Source organism: Cygnus atratus, chromosome 26, assembly GCF_013377495.2.
Source record: "Cygnus atratus isolate AKBS03 ecotype Queensland, Australia chromosome 26, CAtr_DNAZoo_HiC_assembly, whole genome shotgun sequence".
Classification (NCBI taxonomy): domain Eukaryota; kingdom Metazoa; phylum Chordata; class Aves; order Anseriformes; family Anatidae; genus Cygnus; species Cygnus atratus.
Window position 1 is genome coordinate 4526784 of NC_066387.1, and position 18221 is coordinate 4545004.

At 58.3% G+C, this 18221-nt stretch overlaps 1 protein-coding gene across 3 annotated transcripts in view; it reads right to left on the bottom strand.

Annotated features, from left to right (window-relative positions):
- NFIC (nuclear factor I C) overlaps window positions 1-8552 on the bottom strand; it is a 40595-nt gene extending 32043 nt beyond the window's left edge. The window contains exon 1 of one of the 3 annotated variants that reach the window (XM_035568137.2): window positions 8012-8552. In XM_035568137.2, coding sequence (XP_035424030.1) covers window positions 8012-8041 — 30 coding nt within the window. In that variant the 5' untranslated portion in view covers window positions 8042-8552. The remainder of the gene's footprint in view (window positions 1-8011) is intronic. The other 2 variants (XM_035568132.2, XM_035568135.2) reach the window with 2 other exon arrangements.
- Between the last annotated feature and the right edge of the window lie 9669 nt (window positions 8553-18221).

Below are 18221 nucleotides of genomic sequence, written 5' to 3' on the forward strand. Positions count from 1 at the left end.
CCCCAGCGTGGCTTTTGCTCGAGAGCATCTGCAAAAGGAAACCTGGTGGGAAACAGAAGGAAAAGCGGCCCCGGGCACCCAGGGGTGCAGGACCCTGCAGCGGGGCTGTGCACGCCCATGGGCGCAGGATCCCCGGCAGCACCAGCGCGGTGCCTGGCGCGTTCCCCGTGGCTCTGCTCGTTTCGGGGAGCCCCGCGGGGCCGCTGGCAGAGCTGGACAAAGCAACGCTCGGATCCTGCACATGTAGGGTGCTGCGGGCTATCTATAGCAATGACCTAACCGGGAGCCCGGCAGCGCCCGGCCCCGCACCTTCCCTTATTGGTCCGGCCGCCGGCAGAGCCCAGACCTGGTAAAGAGATTAAAGCCATCGCAGAGCCGAAGCTTTTATCCCTTGACACGCTCGCTCCACCGCCGGGTTTCGATTTCAAAGGCTGCACATGGGCAGCTCGCAAAGCCCCCTTTGCACCGGGGGGGTTCCGTGAAGCGACGGCCGGAGCCGGGGCCAGCGGGGCGCTGGGTGCCGAGGGCCCAGGCTCCCAGCCTGTGCTGCAGCCGACGAGCGGGGGCCGTCCCCGCGCAGCCCCGGGTGACCTGAGGACACCCCGGCAGTGGGGTCGGAGCCTCCCCGCGGAGCAGAAACGTGCTGCATGCCTGCGAAGCGTCTGCAGCCGCAGGGCCGGGGAAGGGGTGGCCGAGCGGAGGGGAATTTCCCCAACTTTTCTTTTTTTTTCTTTTTTTTTCTTTTTTTTTTTTTTTTCTGACGACAAACTCCTCGGCTTGTGCAATTAGAGAAATTTGTTTAACAAACTCTCCAGGGAGAGGAGCGGGAAGGTGGGGTGGCATGCAGCCAGGGGCTCTGCTCGCACAGGCCCCATCTCCCCTCCCTCCAGAGCCTTTGATCCGCAGCGTGTGTTTCAGGGAGGAAGAGGAGCGGTTCCCTTCGGCCACGCCGACCCCGCTGCAGGGTGACGGTCACCCCGCTGCACCCCCTGTGCCACACGTGCGCACCCATGCGCGCACCCTCGCGTGCCGGCGGGCACGCACACGCTCCGGCATCCGCGCGCGCCCGGCTTCTCTTTCTCATGCGATGCCATTTCCATCCAAAACCCTTTACTCTGCACTTTTCTCCTCGGCGCGGCTTCATTTGTATTCACCCCGCGCCGCTCGCCTGTCCTGGCGCACAGGTTACTAAAGGAGATTTCGCAGCGCGGCGCGGCTCACGTTACGGTTCTCGCTGTCTCACTTTCCTGAGTCGCAGGGCAGCAGCCGGGGGACTGCAGGATTGGGAGGGGGAGAAGGAAAAGGCAGATCCCGGCTCTGAGCCGTGCAGCCGTGGGACGCAGCGCCCGGCTGTGCCGGGTGGCTCCCGGGGGAGCTGGCACAGCACCAGCACTCTCCATCCTCCCCAGCAGCCGCCGCGCTGCCGCAAGGTGGGAGCCGCCGGCGCGGGGGCATCGCCGAGGGAGCGAGCGGGGAGCGGCGCCTCTCGTTTCGGGGAAAGGGGAAACGTCTGGGTGGAAAATCAACATTTCTCTCTCTCCCTCTCTCTCTCTTTTTTTCCCTTTGAAAGTAAAAATATTTCTTGGGTTTTAGTGATCAGAAACATGTTGGGGGTTTTTTTTGGACAACGGCCGGTCAAATACCGTTTTCTCCACGAAGGGAATGCAGGGGCCCTTTGCAAGGAGAACAAAAATGTCTTAAGAAACACAATAAAAACCCTTTTTGTAAAAAAAAAAAGTCCATGAACTCGAACAAACTCCTGGGGCCTGAAGGGCAGCTGGGGAAGAGGGGTCAGCAGGAGGGCCGGATCCTGGCGCTCCCGTGCCAGGCAGCGCTGCCCGGCCCCTCCTGGCATCTAGGCCAGGACAAGGTGGCTGGGAAGGGAATGCCCAGCGTAAAGCAGCCTGAAGCTGGGGATTTTGCCCAAAATGCTGATTATGGATGGCTGCTGGCAGGTAACGGCAGGATTAATGCGCTTTTAAAGCAGCGGCGAGTTAACCGAGAAATCAATCCTTGGCACGGCCTGGCCCGTGGTCCCTGCACCTGGGCAGCGGGATCCTTTCCCAGCTCCTCTCCAGGACTTGGGAAGCGCCGGGGCTTGGCGGCAGCGCAGGGCGCTGGGCGCTGGCCAAGCTGGCACGGCGCGGCGCGGTGCGACCGCGGGGGATGCCTGCCCGGGGCCGACGTGATGGATGGCGAGCCCGGCCGTGCGCCCGCTGCAAGCTGGGACCCGGCAGCGGGATGCCCGTGGGCACCCTCTGCATCCCCATCCCTCCGCCTTCCCTCCCCGAGGGAGCTCAGGCTCTTGCTGGTGCTAATTTGGGGCATCCAAACCCTCCAAAATGCTCTGGTACCCGAACCCCACAAAGGTTTGGTGCTGGGCACCACCCCGCCGTGATGCTGTGCACCCCTCAGCACTGGCTCTGTGCCGGACCCCCCCGGCCACATTGTGGGGACGTCACCGGCGATGCCGTGCGGTGCTGGCCCTACCCAACAAAGCCGAGCAGCCGTCGAGGCCCCAGCTGCTCCCCAACGCCTTTGGGCAGAGCGCGGGCTCCTCCGCCCTGCCCCGACCTGCCTGGCACACCCCGGGGTGCCGCGGGAGAAATCCCCACCCCGCAGGTCCCCAAGGTGCAAATTGCACCCTCGTGCTGCTCATGTACCCGGGGACCTGCCCTTACCCCCCCCCCCCCCAACAGCCTGGGCACAGGGGTGGGGGACACAGATACCCCTTGCCCCTCCCAAATGCTCAGCCCCCTCGGCGGTGCTCAGCACCACTCAGGCGCGCCGTCACGTCCATCCCCGTGCAGGAAGAGCCGCAGCACGGACGGGGGCGGCAGGCAGCGAGCCAGCCTTGCATGGAGCTGTTTTGCCTCCCCCCCAGCCCTCCTTCTCCCCCGCCAACAAGGGACCCTGTTGCAGCCGCCATCCCCGTCCCCACGGCTCTGTTTGTCCCAGTCCCCGTCCCCACAGCTCTGTTCCTCCCTGGGAGCTGTGCGGTGGCACGGGCACCAAGCCTCAGGGGCCAGGCACGGGGAAGGCTGGCACGGGCGGTGTAGGGCAGGGAAGGCAGACGAGCAGGCAGGGCAAGCTGTCCCTGTGCCCAGGGCCACCCCCAGCCAGCCCTGTCTGCAGGGACCTCTCTCCATCACCACACAGGCAGGGGACACTGTGCCCCTTTATCTGCTTGCGTGCAAAACCCAGGCGAGTCGTGAGTGGATGCCAAATATCACCGTGGCCGGCGTATGATGAGTGTCTAACGTGGAGAGGAGGGTGCCAGGCACCCAGGGACCTCCCGGCTTCCCCTTGCTGGCAGAGCCCCAGCCCGAGTGCTGGGGTCCGAGCCCCATGCACAAGTGCCTGCACCACGCTCTGCGCAGCCATCAGCTGCACCCAGGGCCGTACGACAGGGCCTGAATGCAGAGCTCGGAGCCCCGACCCCCCCGGCTGCACCCAGCTCAGGCCAGGAAGACAAAACCCTCGCACACCGCGAATCCCTCACCGCCACCGTGGCATCTGCGCCGGGGCTGCCCGGCCGGCACGGCCGCTCCCCGGGGAGCGAGGGGCCGCAGCGCACGCCCTTCGCCGCGCCGTGCCAAGGGGAACCGAGGGCACGCGGCCAGCTCGGCTCTGCCCGTGCCCTGGCCACGCTGCAACGACTCCCACAAGCTAGAAAAAGCCGCCGGGTCAAGGCTGGAGGGCTCAGACTACAGCTCCCAGCATCCTTCCCCAGCCAGCCCGGCCTCGGGGAGAAAGAAGGCAACAAACGGAGCAATTCCCCGCTCGCTTGAAGATGCACGGGTCAGGCTTTGTTTCTCCAGGCTCCCTGCACAAGCGTGCATGCGGCTGCGGCGCTGGGCACGCTTTGGGCTCCTCGAGGAAGCGGCGGGGGAGAAGGGGTGAGCGGAGCTGCCGGGAAGGGTGAATTATCGCCGGGCGCCTCGGTGCGCAGGAGGAGGACGGCTAATTTATTGTGCACAGCCCCGGCCAAGTTCAAGGTGATGTCGCGGAGGCTGGCGCAGCAGCAAGGGCCTCATCCTGCCCGCACCAGTGGCCTGCGTCCTCCTGTCCTGCTCGTGGCTGGGTTCATAAATTGCTCTTAAAAAGGGATCTATTTTTACCGTCCGGGGATTTAAAATTAGAGAGGGCAGAAGCGGCGAGGTCCTGGGCACGGCTGGGGTGGGCACAGCACGGCGGGTGCCTCGCAGGGAAAGCCAGGCTCTCCCGAAGGTTGCATTTAAAGAACGGCCTCATTGTTTTTCCCAAACAATGCTCAGCAGATGGGAGAATTGAAAGTGTGTTGCAACCTTCCCTCTCTCCCAGCGCCGTTCCCGGCGAGCTGCTCCTATGCTTTGGCAGCCGATCTGAGCTCCCGGCTGGAAACCAGTTTGCCGGAGCTACTGGCAGAGGGGCGAGCCCCCGGCACCAGCTGCACTGCGCTCCCCTCTCACCGAGCAATCCCAAAAAGCCCAAGCAGGGCCAGGCACGGGGCCACCACCTGCCCTTGGAAGGTTTTCCAAGGGACTTTTAGGGAAGGCCCCGGTGCGAGGTGCCCGGGGGGGCTGGCTCCCTGCGGTGGCCACGTGCCCAAGCAGGTGGCAGCGGCCGGGCACCGTGCAGGGTCCCCCCCGTGCTATGGGGACCGGGAATGGTGACGGTGCTGTGGCCACACGGGACGGCGGGTGAAACCACGAGGAAAAGCCACAGCCACGTGGCCACGACGCCTCTTGCGGTGCGGCACAATGGGGCACCCACGTCCCCGGTCCCGAGGGTGGCACCCATCAGGGTTTGTGCTGCTGGGGGGTGCAGGCCCACGGCCCTTGTCCTGCTCCTCGTGCCAAAATGGGGCTGTGAGGATGCATCTGTGCAAAACGTGGCGCTGGGGCCCGGCACAGGGGAGAGGGGCTCAGGCAGAGCGCGGCGGGGGGAGGCTGAACAAGACCCCGCACTGCACCGCGGCACCCTGCTCCCACCGCTGCCCCGGGGCTGATGTCCCCACCTTGCTCCTGTGCTCGGGGTGCTGGGGGGGGGTCAGGCTCAGGCCGGGGGGGCAGCCACAGGGTGATGCAGAAGGGCTGGAGGAAAGCACGAGGCGAGGAAACGAGCGGGAGCATCGCAGCGGCCGTCAGACCTGCAAATCTCCCCGAGCACTTGGGTAAATCCCTCCCCAAGCAGGGATCGCCCCAACGGCTCGGCCGGGAGCCCCACGGGGGGCACGGGGACGGCGGCGGGTCCGCAGTGCCGGGGCTATTTTGGGGTGCCAACAGCCAGACCCCTCCCCGGGGGCAGGGAGAGGCCCTCGCACGCGGAGCCCTTGGCCGTGATGCCGGTGCCGCTTCCCTGCTAATCTGGGCAGCTCCGTCTTGGTTTCCTGCCCGGTCCCTGAGAGGGGACAGAGGTGAGCTGGGGGATGGGGAGGAAGTCCCACAGTGGGGACAGACAGCTGAGCGGGCACCGTGTCACCCTCCTCGCCGCGGGACGCTCGCCCGCGGCCCCAGCCAGGAGCACGTCGCAGCCGCTGCCCTTGCCAAGGCTCATTCTGGCCTCATCGGGCCGCGAAGCCGGGGCTCGGGCCGGCCGTGGCCGGGCTCGGAGCTGCCCAAGCTGGGCTGCGAGCGGCCACCAAGGGCCTGGGGGGCTCGAGGGATTCGGGGAGCTGCGGCGATGTCGGAGGGGAGATGCGCGAAGCCAGAGGCAGGGCGGGTCCCGCGCACGTTCCAATGTATCCACATCACCATCCGCTGCTCCCCGAGCCCGGGAGAGCCTCCCCGCCGAGCGAGTGGGATGGGAATGGCTTGGCTCTGGCACGGCGGGGCCGGGGGGGGCGGCGGGGGCCGGATCCGGTAGGTGCAGACGACGTCTGATCCCATCTGGGCTGGATTCAAGCGGAGGCTACGCTAGGGCAGAGGGGAGCTGCAGCCTCCCCGAGGCGAAGGCGGCGGGGCAGGGGGTTGGAAACGTGGCCCCCCCTTCCCTGATCCGCTGGGAACGGCGCGGTGCTGCGAGCGGGAGGCTCCTGGAGCCCCGACCGTGCCATTCCCACCTCGGCCCCGCGCCCTTCGCTGGCAAAAACGGGCTCTGCCGAGCGGGTGGGAACGGCAGGGGGGCGGCCGGAGCCCTGGAAAACACCGAGACGGGTGGGGGGGGGAAGAAGAAAGACAGAAAAGATGAGAGAGAAAGGCGTGAGGAAAGGAAAGAGAGAGGAGAGAGGAGAAAAGAGGGAGAGGAGGGGGAAAAAAAGAGAAAGGAGAAAGGAAAAGAGAAAGGAGATAACAGAAAAGAGAGGGAAAAGAGAAAGGAAAGAAAAGAAACGAAAAAGAAGAGAAAAGAAGAAAATATAAAATAAAATAATAACAATAACAAAGAATAGGAGAAAGAACAAGAAAGAAAGGGGGGAAAAAAAAAAGGGAAAAAAAAAGAATAAGAAAACTGAAAAGAAAGACGACGGGTCAAGGTGCTGCCCTTGCCAAGCCAAGCCCACAGCTGGGAGCACCAGCACCGGGGTCACCCGCTCAGCACCAGCTCTGCCCACCCGCGCCGTGCCCGTGCCAGCCCCTGGCCGCGGCAGACCCCGGCTGCCCTGACTCCCCCCACGGCACGTGCGGCGCCAGCGATGCCCAGCCTTGGGCAGGGTGCAGGGTTCAGCAGGGGGGGGACACATACACACTACAAACCCCATCCCCTGTCCCCCCCCCCCGCTGCCAATGCCCCAAGGTGGGGCCGGATCCTGCCCATGCCCAGCACGGGGATGAGATCTGCAAGGAGGGGCTGCGCTCCGCGTGGCGAGCCCACGGCGCGGGCATGGGGGGGGGGGTAGGAGGTGGTGAGGGGGGGGGGCTGGCACCAGCAACACCCCCCTCCCCTCAAAAAATAATAAATAAATAAATAAAAAACGCCAGAGCCCTCGGAGGGCACGGCGGTGGGGCGGGGAGGGCAGCACGAGGCCGGACCCTGCGCACGGGCAGCTGCCAGCAGGGAAGAGGTTACGCGGCGGGGGCCGGCTGCCTGCTCGATAATCAAATAAATATCAGTGATCGATAAGGGACAGAGCACAGGCAGAAGCGCGGCCGTGAACGCCCCAGCCCCGTGCGATTTCGGGGAGCCCCTTGCTCGCCGCAAGGCCCCCGCGGCGGCCACCCCCCGTGCGCCACCGGGCCACGTCGGCGTCGCCCACGGTGCCACCGCCGTCCCCATGTGCGGCGGGGTCAGCGCTGCCCCTCGAGGGCCCCGCGAGCACGTGGGGGTGGCCCCGGGTTGGGATGGGGAGCGGGGGGTGGCGGTGGTGTGGGGGGGCCCCCATATCCCGCCCTGCGCGGCCCCGCCGCCCTCGTGCCCGCGAGCGGGTGCGCGGCACGGCCCGCTTGCAGGTTGTCCCAAATTTGGAGGGTTTTGGAGAAAACTCCCGTGCCCCCCCCACCTCGGCCTTCCTTGTTGCCCCCCCGGCACCTTCCTTGCACCCCACGAACATGTGCAGCCGTGCTGGGAGGTGGGGGGGGGAGGCGAGAAGGAAAAAGTTTCATGCTACCAAAGAGGCGGCGCGGGCGACACCGAGCCCGCAGCCCCGGACCCCCCCCGCCGCCACCCTGACCGAGCCGCCGACCTGCCGCACCCCACCGCGTCCCCCCCAGACCCGAAACCCAGCGGCTTCCCCACACCACCCACCTCCGGGCGCAGCGCAACAAACCACAGCGCGACCTTCCCCCCCCCCCTCGAGCCCTAAGTGAAAGCAGAGGCAGAAAAACCCCAAAAGCACCAGAGACACCCCAAAAAAAAACCCAAAACAGGCGGCGGGAAGGGGGGGGGGGGAAGCCAAGAGTGAAGCGCAGCTCCTCCGAGCACCCCGTGCAGCCCCAACCCACCCTTTGGCTGCTAGGATTATTTTTATGGGGGGGTGGGGGGGGGGGGGGGTTGCTAATTTTATTTTCTTTTTGCGTGGCACCTGGAAAAAGCCTTTTGCGCTATGGGGTTGGGGGGGGGGGGGGGGGGCTGGGGGGGGCGCGGGGCCGGTTACCTGGGTCAGGCAGAGAGGAGACGAATACATCCCGAGCCGTGCTGGGGAAAGTGGCTAATTGCAGGCTGCAGACTCGAGGCGTAAAAGTTACTGAGTCATTTCGGAGGCTGGAGCAGTCCGGGCGTTTTTCTCTCTCTCTCCTCCGGCGCGGCTCTGCGGGGCCCGGGGGGGGGGGCGGCGGGCAGGGGGGGGCGGCCCCGCGGGAGGGGGGGGCCGAGGAGGAAATAAAAAGGGCCAACTTCCAAAAAACAAAAAACAAAACAAAAACAAAAAAAAAACAAATTAAAAAGATCAAATAAAAAGCAAAAATGTTTCCCCCTCGAAAATAAAGCGCTTTTTTTTTTTTTTGGGGGGGGGGTTGATTTAGCTTTTTTTTTTTTTTTTTTTTAGCGTTTTAAAGCAGCAAAAGGCTCATCTTCGCCCGGGGGGGCGCGGGGGGGCGATCCGCGCCCCGCCTGCAGGCGGGCAGCGGCGAGCGGGGGAAGTTAGAGGGGAAGCGGCTCCATCCGAGACACGGGCACCGGAGCGAGGGAGGAACGAAAGAATGAGAAAATGAAAAAAAAAAAAAAAGAAGAGAAAAAAAAAAAAAAAGGAGCGAGGAATGAAGTGACGTTATGAAAAAGCCCATCCCAAATATTACATCCATTTAAAGATGTAGGAACCCCCTTTGGCTCGCAGGGCCGAGGCGCCTGCGGGGGCATGGGGCGAGCCGGGAGCGCCCCCCCCCCCCTCCCCTCCGTGGGGCTGCGAGCCCCCCCCGTGCCCTGGCGGAGCTCGGAGATTTGGGTCGCTTTCCCTTTCCTTGAGTTTTTATTATAATTATTATATATATATTTTTTTATTTTTATTTTTGACGGAGCCAGAAGACGGCGAGGGGAAGGAAACACCCCTAAAAAAAAAAACAAACCTGCACATTCACGAGCAACTTCGTGGGCAGGGCTTTGGAGGTGGGGGGGGGGGGGGGGACACCCTCACTCCACTGCGCTGCGCTCCCCCCGTGCCCCCCCCGCGGGTCCCCCCCGCGGCTCCGCGCTCCCCCCCCCCCCCCCCCAGCACAAAGGCCCCGGCGGAGCCCGGCGAAGTCGGAGCCGCGAAGTTTGTCGCCGCAGAGCCAGCGGCGGGGGCCGGGGGAGGCTTTAATCAGGGCTAATTAGAGAGCGAGAGCGCAGCGGGCCGCGCACGGCGACACAAAGGGAATCCCCGGCTCCGGCTGGGCGAGCGGAGCCTCGGCCCCGCAGGATGGCGGCCGGCGGCCTCCGGGGGCTGCCCGCGGCCTCGGCCCCGCGCTCCGACCTCGCCGCTTTTCAACTCGGCCGCTTCGGGGCTTCGCTGGCAAAGCCCGGCCGCTGCCGGCGGGGACGCGAGCCAGGGGAATGCTCCGGCCTCCGCCGCCGCCGCCGGGAGCGCGCCCCCGCGCCGCTCGGGGCCGCTCGCAACTTTTGCTTTCTCCCGGAGCACGCCCTGGGCGCGCTGCCGCGGGCTTCTCCCCTCCGCGCGTCCTCCCGGAGCCTTTTTGCCCCTCGTTTTTGTCCTTATTTTTTTTTCCCCTTCATTATTTTATTTTTCCCCTTCATTTTTTATCCCCCCCCCCCCTCGTTTTTATTTTCTTTTTCTATTTTCCATATTTTGCCTTAACCCTTTCCCCCTTAATTCGCCTAATTTTTTTCCCCTTAATTCACCTCACTTTCCCCCTTATTCTCCTCTTTATGCTCTCCCTTAATTCCCCTCAATTCTTCCTCCTCATTTTCCCTAAATCCCCCTCAATTTTTCTTACTTCCCCCGTAATCCCCTCCTCAATTTTTCCCCTTATGCCTTACCCTTTCCCAAATCATCTCGCCTCATTTTTTTCCCCTTAATTCACCTCACTTCACCCCTCAATTCTCAAATCTCACCATCCCTCATCCCCCTCCCTAAATCTCCATCAATCCCCCCCTCCAAATACAAATCCCTAAATCCCTCCTCAAAAATCTTATCCCCCTCTCAAAATCCCCATCCTCATAATCCACCAGTCTATCACCCAAATCCTTCCATCTTTGAATTCTCCCCCCCCCCCCCTCCAAAACACCCTCTCCACTTTTTCCCCACTTTTTCCATTCCCCCCAAAATCATCAACGCCCCACCTCTCGCCTCTAAAGCCACTCAGCTCCCCTCCCCCACCAAATCCGCACTCCTGAAAAATATAGAATCGGGGACAAACAAAATCCTGGGGTCAAAAAGACAAAATCTCCCATACCCTAAGAAAATCCTCAAAATCCATTTCCCCCAATCTCGCCAAAAAAAAAAAAAATTAATCCCGCTGGGGGCGTCCCTACGAAAACAATTTCTAAAATCAAAAGAAATACAAAAAAAAAATCAAAAATTTTTTCACTCTTTAATCCTCAAAAAATCATTTCTCGGCAATCTCCGTCTAATCCTCCCCTCCCGGCTTCTCAAATCTCCATCTCTCCACCTCAAATCCAAACAATAAAAAATACTTTTTTCCGGCTCTCAAAATTTCTCTCCCTATCGCCGGGCGGCAAAAATCGCCGGCCAATCCCGTCCTCAATAAATCTCCTAAAAATTCGGCTTCGGCACCTAATCCAAAAACCAATTCACCTTTCTCCACCGATCTCCTTCTCATCCAATCGCAACCCCACTTCCGCCCCATCGCGCACCAAGCCCAAAAAAAAAACAAAAAAAAAAAAATTGCTCGTAAAAAAAACCAATCGCGCAAATCATCCTCGAAAATCAAAAAAAAATCAAAAAAATCCCTCTAATTCTAAAAATCAAAATGCCGTGGGATCTACTCATCGCATCCAATTCCCAAATAATCGGGCTTCAAGTTGCATGCCCATCCCCCCAATATCTCAAATCTACCAAATGCTCAAATCCGCTCCTCTGGCCCTTGGTTCCTTCAAATAAACCTGGTTGGGCTTCCGAAAAAATAAGAAAACCCAAAAAAAAAAAAAAACATTCCAAAAAAAAAAAATAATCCCCTCCAAAATTCGGTCCATCCTTCCCCGAAAAAAAAAAAAAAAAATATCCACCCTCTCAATAAAAGGACAAAAAAAATAAAAAATTCCCAAAAAAAATAAACAAGAAAAAATCTCATCTGTAAAAAAAAAAATCAACGGTCCATCAACTCGGATCCAAATCCTCTCCACCCAAAACAAAAGAAAAATTCCCGAAAGCTCCCCTCTCAAATTAAACCCCAAAAGAAAGAAAAACAATCTCGCATCGGAAATCCCCAATGCTCCGCCTCTCAAACGGCCTCCGAATAAAAAACCGGGGCGGCATTGCCTCTCGGGGAAATTCCAAATGGAAAATCTTCTCCTCAAAATTCCTTCAAAAAAGGGCAAAATAAAAAATCGCGTAAAAAAAAAGCCCAATCTCCGAAAGCCCGGCCTCGAATATCCGAAACCGCGACCAAAAAATCCTCCCGGGGGGGGGGGGGACAGGAGGAATCAATAAAAAAAAAATAAAAGGGTGCTCCAAAAAAATGGGGGGGGGAAAGGGGGTGCCAAAAACGGTCGCCTTTCGTTCCTCCATTGAAGGCGAAAAAAAAAATCCTCCCGATAAAAAAAAAAAATCGAAATCCCCCTCATCTAAAAAAAAAATCCCCCCTAAAAATAAAAAACACAAAATCTCCTAAAAAAATAAATCTGTGGTGGCTGAGAACAAACAAACGGCATGGCGTCCTAAAGATAAAAAATAAAGCTTTCGCCTCTCCAAATCCGAAAAAAAAGAAAAAAAAATCAAAAAAAACTAAATCCGGCCGAAATAAAAATAAAAAAAATCTCAAATCCAAGTCCCGCCTCCCCGCCGTGCCTCATGCGGAGGAAAAATCCCTGAAAAAAAAAAAAAAATAAAAAAAAACAGAATAAAAAAAAAAAAAGGGGGAGGAAAAAAAATTGCGAGGAGAAGACGCTAAAAAAAAAAAAAGGGAGGGGGGGGGGGTCAAGGGAAAAAAGGAAGGGGGGGGGGGGAGGGGGGGGGAGGGGGGGGAGCGAAAAAAAAAAAAAAAAAAATCGCCAAAAAAATAAAAAAAAATGGCGGTGCTGGTAAATGGCGGGGGCTGCGGAAACAAAATAAAAAAAAAAAAAACAAAAAAAAAAACTCAAATAAAAAAAAAAAAAAAAGCCCCTCTCCCCGCAAAAAAAAAATAAATCCTCCTCCTCCTCCTCCTAAAAAAAGAAAGAAACAAGAAAAAAATAAATAAAAGAAAAAAAATAATAAAGAAAAATAGATAAACCATGGGGGGGGCGTAAATTATAAAATGGGGGGGGCGGGGGGGTGGGAAGAACCGCGGGGGGATAAAAAAATAACAAAAAAAAAAAAAAAAAAAAAAATGGGGCCGGGGGGGAAAATAAAAAATGCGGTAGCTAAAAAAAAAAAAAATAAAAAATTAAAAAACAGCGCCAAAAAAAAAGCCCCGCCCCTAAAAATTAAATCGGAAAAAAAAAAAAAAAATAAATAAAAAACGAAAATAAAAAAAAAAAAAAAAAAAAACGGCCCCGGTGCGGAGCTACCGCAGAGCGGGGAGGAGCCGCGGGCAGCGCGGGGCCGGGCGCCCCCCGCCCTGCACCGGGCGTCGGGAGGGCGGCCCCGGGCTCTCCCCCCCCCCCCCCCCCCCCCAGCCCCCCCCCCCAGCCCTGCGCACCCCCACCCCGCGGACACCCCCGTCCGTGCTCCGTGCCCCCCCCCCCCCCCCCATGCACCGTTTATCCGCCCCCCATCCCACGGATGCCCCATCCCCCCCCCATCAGACCCCCCATTCCTGGACCCGCCATCCCCAGACCCGCCCCCCCCCCATATCCCTGGTCCGACGGACACCCCCAGCCCGCCTCCCCCTCCCCCATTGCCCAGATCCCCCCCAGGACCCCCCCGCTCCTGCCCCACGGACAACCCCATCCCCCACGTGCCCTGCACATCCCCCATCCCTGCCCCCCCCCCCGGGGCTTTCCCATGCCCCCCCCATCACTACTGCCCCCCAGCCCCTTTCCAACCCCCCCTTTCCCCCAGGTCCCCCCGAAAACATCCTCCATCCCTGCCCCCCCATGTGCCCCGTCCCCTCTCCCCTCACAGTCCCCATGCACCCCCTTCCCTGTGCCCCCCCCGTATCCCCCCCGTGCCCCCCCCCGCACCCCTACCCCCCCCCCTCTTAAAGCCACAGGCCGCTTTGCAGCACCCAGCAGCCCCAGCCCCAGATTTGGGGGGCACGGGGGGGGGGGGGTGACACGGGCACTGCCACCTGCCTCCTGCAGGCCCAGCCCGGGGGGGGGCGGGGGGGGCACCCACCCCGCTGGGCCCCGCTCCCAAAGTTTGCAGGGACGGGTTGGGCTGCGGGGGGCAGCTTTGTTTTGGGGGGGGGGGGGGGTTGTCCCTGTCCTTTCCGCCGACCCCTCGAGTGTCTGGAGCTGTGTTTTTAAGCCTTGTTATCAAGTAATCCTTTAATCTTTTAATCCCCTCAAATAACCATATTTTTCTATAGGAAGGCAACAAAAATTAGATATTTTTCTTTCCCAGTTTGTTACGGGGTGAAGCGTGCGCCTGCGCGCTGTATTTTTAGGCACGCTGCGTAGTCCTGAACAAACAGGAACATAATCTCCGTCTGTCTGCTGCTCAAATGATTCCAGCGTGATAAATAATACACTAAATAATTTATTATATATTTTAAAATAAAATTAAAGCGAGCTACGCTGCCATTCCTTTTTTTTTTTAATTTGCAATTTCCTCCCTCCTTTCTTTCTTTCTTTCTTTCTTTTTTTTCTTTCACCCTGCTACGAGGGGACTCGGCGAGCCCTGATCATTTTTTACAAGGGATCAGCTCGATTTTAACAGGGATTTTGTGGACGCCCGGGGTTTATTTCATCCGTCCCCACATCCCCTCTGCCCGCTAACCCCGCCGTGCGCAGACCGAGGTGCCGGACGTTACACGGCAGGATTTGCGCCTCACGGGCGATATTTTACCGAGCTGTTTGTCAGGCATCGAAGTACGCGGCCGGCCTTATGGAAATGAGAGCTAATTTTGTTCCAGCTTTCTATCAAAAAATACATTTTTTTTCTTTATATTTACAAGCTAGAAAACTTTTTTTTTTTTTTTTTTTTAATTTTCGATCACCATCTGCTACCCCCAGAAAAGCCACTTCCCTCTTTCTAAGCCGAAAAAGGCTCCGAGCGCTTCGCTCGCCTCGTCCTGGCTCAGCCCGCCCCGGGGAACGCCGACCCCGCCGAGCTCCCGCTCCCCTGCCCCGCGCACACCCGGCCCCAAAACCCCACCCCGGGCACAATTTCCCCCATTTTTCTCCCCGCTGCCAGCCTGGCCTCCAGGCTTCCCCCGGGGAATTTCCTGGGCTAAAACCCACGTTCCGTGTCCCGGGGGGGGGGGGGCTGGGGATGCTCTGTTGAACAGCCCGGCCAAGCAGTGCCAGGAGGGGTGGGGGGCAGAAAAAAAGGCAAAAAAAGGGTGGTTTTGGGGAAGGGAAGGCAGGGCTGGGTTTTTATTTTCACTTCTGCAGGGGCCCGGCTGCAGGGACGGCCGGGAAGGGTTTTTGCACGAGCGGGGCCTGCCGCCCTTTATTTATTTTGCAACGCTCTTAAAATATTTCCTGGATGCTCCGAGGCTGGGACACCCCGAAGGATTCCCGGCCGCCGGAATTCGTCCCGGTCCTCCTACATCGGCGAGGGGCCCGTGCCTGTCTCAGCTGCGCCGTGCTCACAGGGGCTCGGGGCACCCAAGGGTGCGGGCGAAGGGTGCGGCACCCATGGGTGCAGAAAGCACCCGGCCCTCCGCTGCCGTCCCAGCCACGGGACCCCCCAGCCTCAGCCCTCGTCCCTCGTGGCAACCACAGGCTAAAAATCCGATGTCCTTATTTTTATTATTATTATTGTTATTTTTTCAGCGCTACAAGAGGAGGTAAAAAACCAACAACCAGACCAACCCCGATTTAATTTTCCCGTGCAGGTCACCGCTGCTGCCTCGAATAATAAAAAAACACCTCGGGGTGCGGCGCTTCCCCGCCGGGATTTCGCATCGGGTTAAGGCCGGGGGTTACGCCGGGTTACTCCCCCTCGCTCCGAGTGCCTGGATCAGGCCCTTCGCTGAACTGCTGGGGTTTGCATCCCAAAATCAGCGCTGGGAACAAGTGGGGAAATCCCCTCCCCGTGCAACATCCTGCAGTGGGGGCTCCCCTCGCCCCCCCTCCAAGGCCCGGTTTGGTTTCCAAGGGCATTTCATGGCTGGTTGGTGCTGCCAGGGCGCCGGCGCCAACTTTTGGGTGCAGGCACCGGGTGGATCACCCCCCCCCGAACCATCGCTGAAATTCCCCCCGACTTCATTAGCCCTATTTTGGGCTCTTTTCTAGCATTTCTCCCATTTCATTTTATATTTTTCAAAGGCCTCGTTCAGCTCGGTTGCAGCACCCGGCACCGCCAAGCTGCGTCCTTCGACAGAAATGGGGAGAGAAAGGGAAATAACGGGCGTACGGGCGGCTTCGCCGTCTTACGGCAACTTTAGGGAGAATATTCTGGTTTTGACCAGAATTTTATTTACTTTATTTCTGCATATGGCTCTTGGCCTGGGTCCCAAGCAGGCAGAGGTCTGTCCCGGCTCAATTCAAAGCCAAACGTGCAATGAAAAATAATTTTTTTCTTTTCTCTTTCTTCATAATCAGGTTTTTAACTGGTGGAATCAAGGCTGGCGGGGGGGGGATTTCAGCTCAAAAAAAAAATGCTGGCAGATTTCAGGGAATTATTCTGCAGAAATTTCAAGTATTTTGAGGATTTTTTAGGATTTTTTTTTTGAGATTCAATTTGCAGGTTAGAAGTAAAAAATAAAATAAAATCCCCATTTTATTTTTTTTCCCTCTGTATTTTTCAATCAGCCCAAATGCTCTGTCCCCGATCCGGGGGAACCCACCCTGAAAAACCCCCTCGTGCAGGCTCCACCGGGAGGCCGTTGGGAGGCCCGGCCTCATCAGGGCCTGTCTCCCCAAACAGAACCTAAATCTCGCTTCTTTGCCCCAAAAAGGGTTTTGTATAGCATGTTACACGTGCGGTGCTCCCTGAGGTCAGGGCTTTCAGAGACACGACTCTCGCCGCGTGGAGCCGGGCACCGTGAACTCCTACAAACACCGAAATCTCACTCGTTAAATAAAAAAAAGCACAAAAGCGAATGCAACCAGGAAATGTTTCCTCGCATGATTTTTTTTTTTTTTTAAGAAAGAAATCAAGCAATCAAGCACAGCCATTCTCCCGGGGCCCAGCAGGGCTTTTGTCAATATTTGGGAATTTTTGGAAATTTCTGGATTTGGAACAAGGAGCACGGCATCCCCTCAGCATCGCTCGGCACAAAGCACATCGAGGTTGCCTTTTTCTTCCCCTGCCTCCAGCGACCCCCAGAGCCGGATGCTCCCCGCAAAATAACGTCCCTGGCCGGTATCCCAAAATAATGCTCTCGGTCCCTGCAGTGGGAGCATCCCGGTGCCATGGATGGGGCTGTGGTGCCACTGGGTGCCTCGGGGTCACCGGGTGCCTCAGTGCCACCAGGTGCCACGGCCACCACCCCGCAGCACCCGGTCGGGGGGGCCCTGGAACACCAACGGAGGGGCAGTGCTGGGGAGTGACGGGGAAATGAGGCCAAATCTCGCTTTTTCTGGTTCGGGTGCGAGGAGCGGAAAGCGAACGCGGGCAGCGGTGAGCCTGGGGGGGTCAGCGCCCCGTCCCCATGCCGATGGGTCGGGGCCCCTCCATGTGCTGGTCAGGGGGAGAAAAGGGGGCCGATGGCTGCGTTTTGAGGCCTGAACAAGGAGGGCGAGGAAAAAATATATATATATAAAAACTGGTGGAATCAGGGTCGGTTGCCAAAGCAAGCAGCAGCATGGGGAGGGGATGAGCTACCTGATGGAGGGGCAACGCGGGCCGAGCCGGGCCGCCGGTGGGAAAAGTTTAGCAACTCACACGATCAATTGCCAACATACTTCTATAGCTAAATCCAATTACTACAGACAAATTGGCATGGATATTCGCCTCGCAAACCTCTCCATCCACACAAAGGGCTTTTTTTTTTTTTTTTTTCCGTTTTTCCCCCCCTTTCCCTTCTATGATTTTATGAGAGAGGAAAATTACTCAGATGCCGAATGTACTGTAAGTAATAAGGGCTTTGAAAATAGGCTCCTAATTAAAAATGATACCACTGCTCATTTGTTTTTAAGAACACATTCAACTTTTTCTTCCCTGCTGCATTCAAATGTTGGGGTTGCTGGCGTTTTTTTTGTGAAAACTGGCTTTCCGTTCACGATTCTGGTTTTATTTGCCTCCCCCCGCCCCCCTCCGGGGTCTGCTTTGAATTAGCAAAATCCAAATCCAAGAATCTGCAGAGGGATATTATAGAATTTTCCATGTCCTTATTATTTTTTTTATTAGCGGGACCGGGCAGCTCGGGTGAGCGGGGAGGAAAAATGGCTTTTGTGGTTTTCAGCAGTTGTGCGAGCCGCGGGCGCTGGGGCCGTGGGGGCGGCAGTGGGCTGGGGGGGGGCGATTTCCAAACGCTTGGGGCATGGGGAGCCGCCCGGGCGGTGGGAATCTGGGGCTGGTTCATGGGGACTATCGTCGCTGCAGCACCCAGGGTGGTGCATGGGGTGCCGGGGTAGCACCTTGGGGCTGATCGGGGGATGCGGGGATGGGCAGGAGGGAGGCAGGGATGGTCCCAAGGGATGTAAAGATGGTCACAAGGGATGCAGGGATGGACAGGAAGGATGCAGGGACGATACCGAGGGATGCAGGAATGATCACGAGGGATGCAGGGAAAGTCACAAGTGTTGCAGGGACAGTCCTAAGGGATGCAGAAATGGTCCCACGGGGTGTGGGGACAATACTGAGGGATGCAGGAATGGTCACGAGGGATGCAGGAACAGCCACAATTGTTGCAGGGACAGTCCCGAGGGATGCAGGGATGGTCCTGAGGGATGCAGGGATGACCACAAGGGACACGGATCTCCCAAAGAATGCGGGGTTGGTCACAAGGAGTGCAGGGGTCATGAGGAATGCAGAGACAGTCACAAGTGCTGTGAGGAAGGTCCCAAGGGAGGCAGGGAAGGGCATGAGGGAGACAGGGACAGTCCCAAAGAACACAAGAATGGTCCCGAGGGATGCAGGGATGGTGGCAAGGGGTGCAGGGACAATACCAAGAGATACAGGGATGGTCATGGGGGACACAGGGACAGTCCCAAGG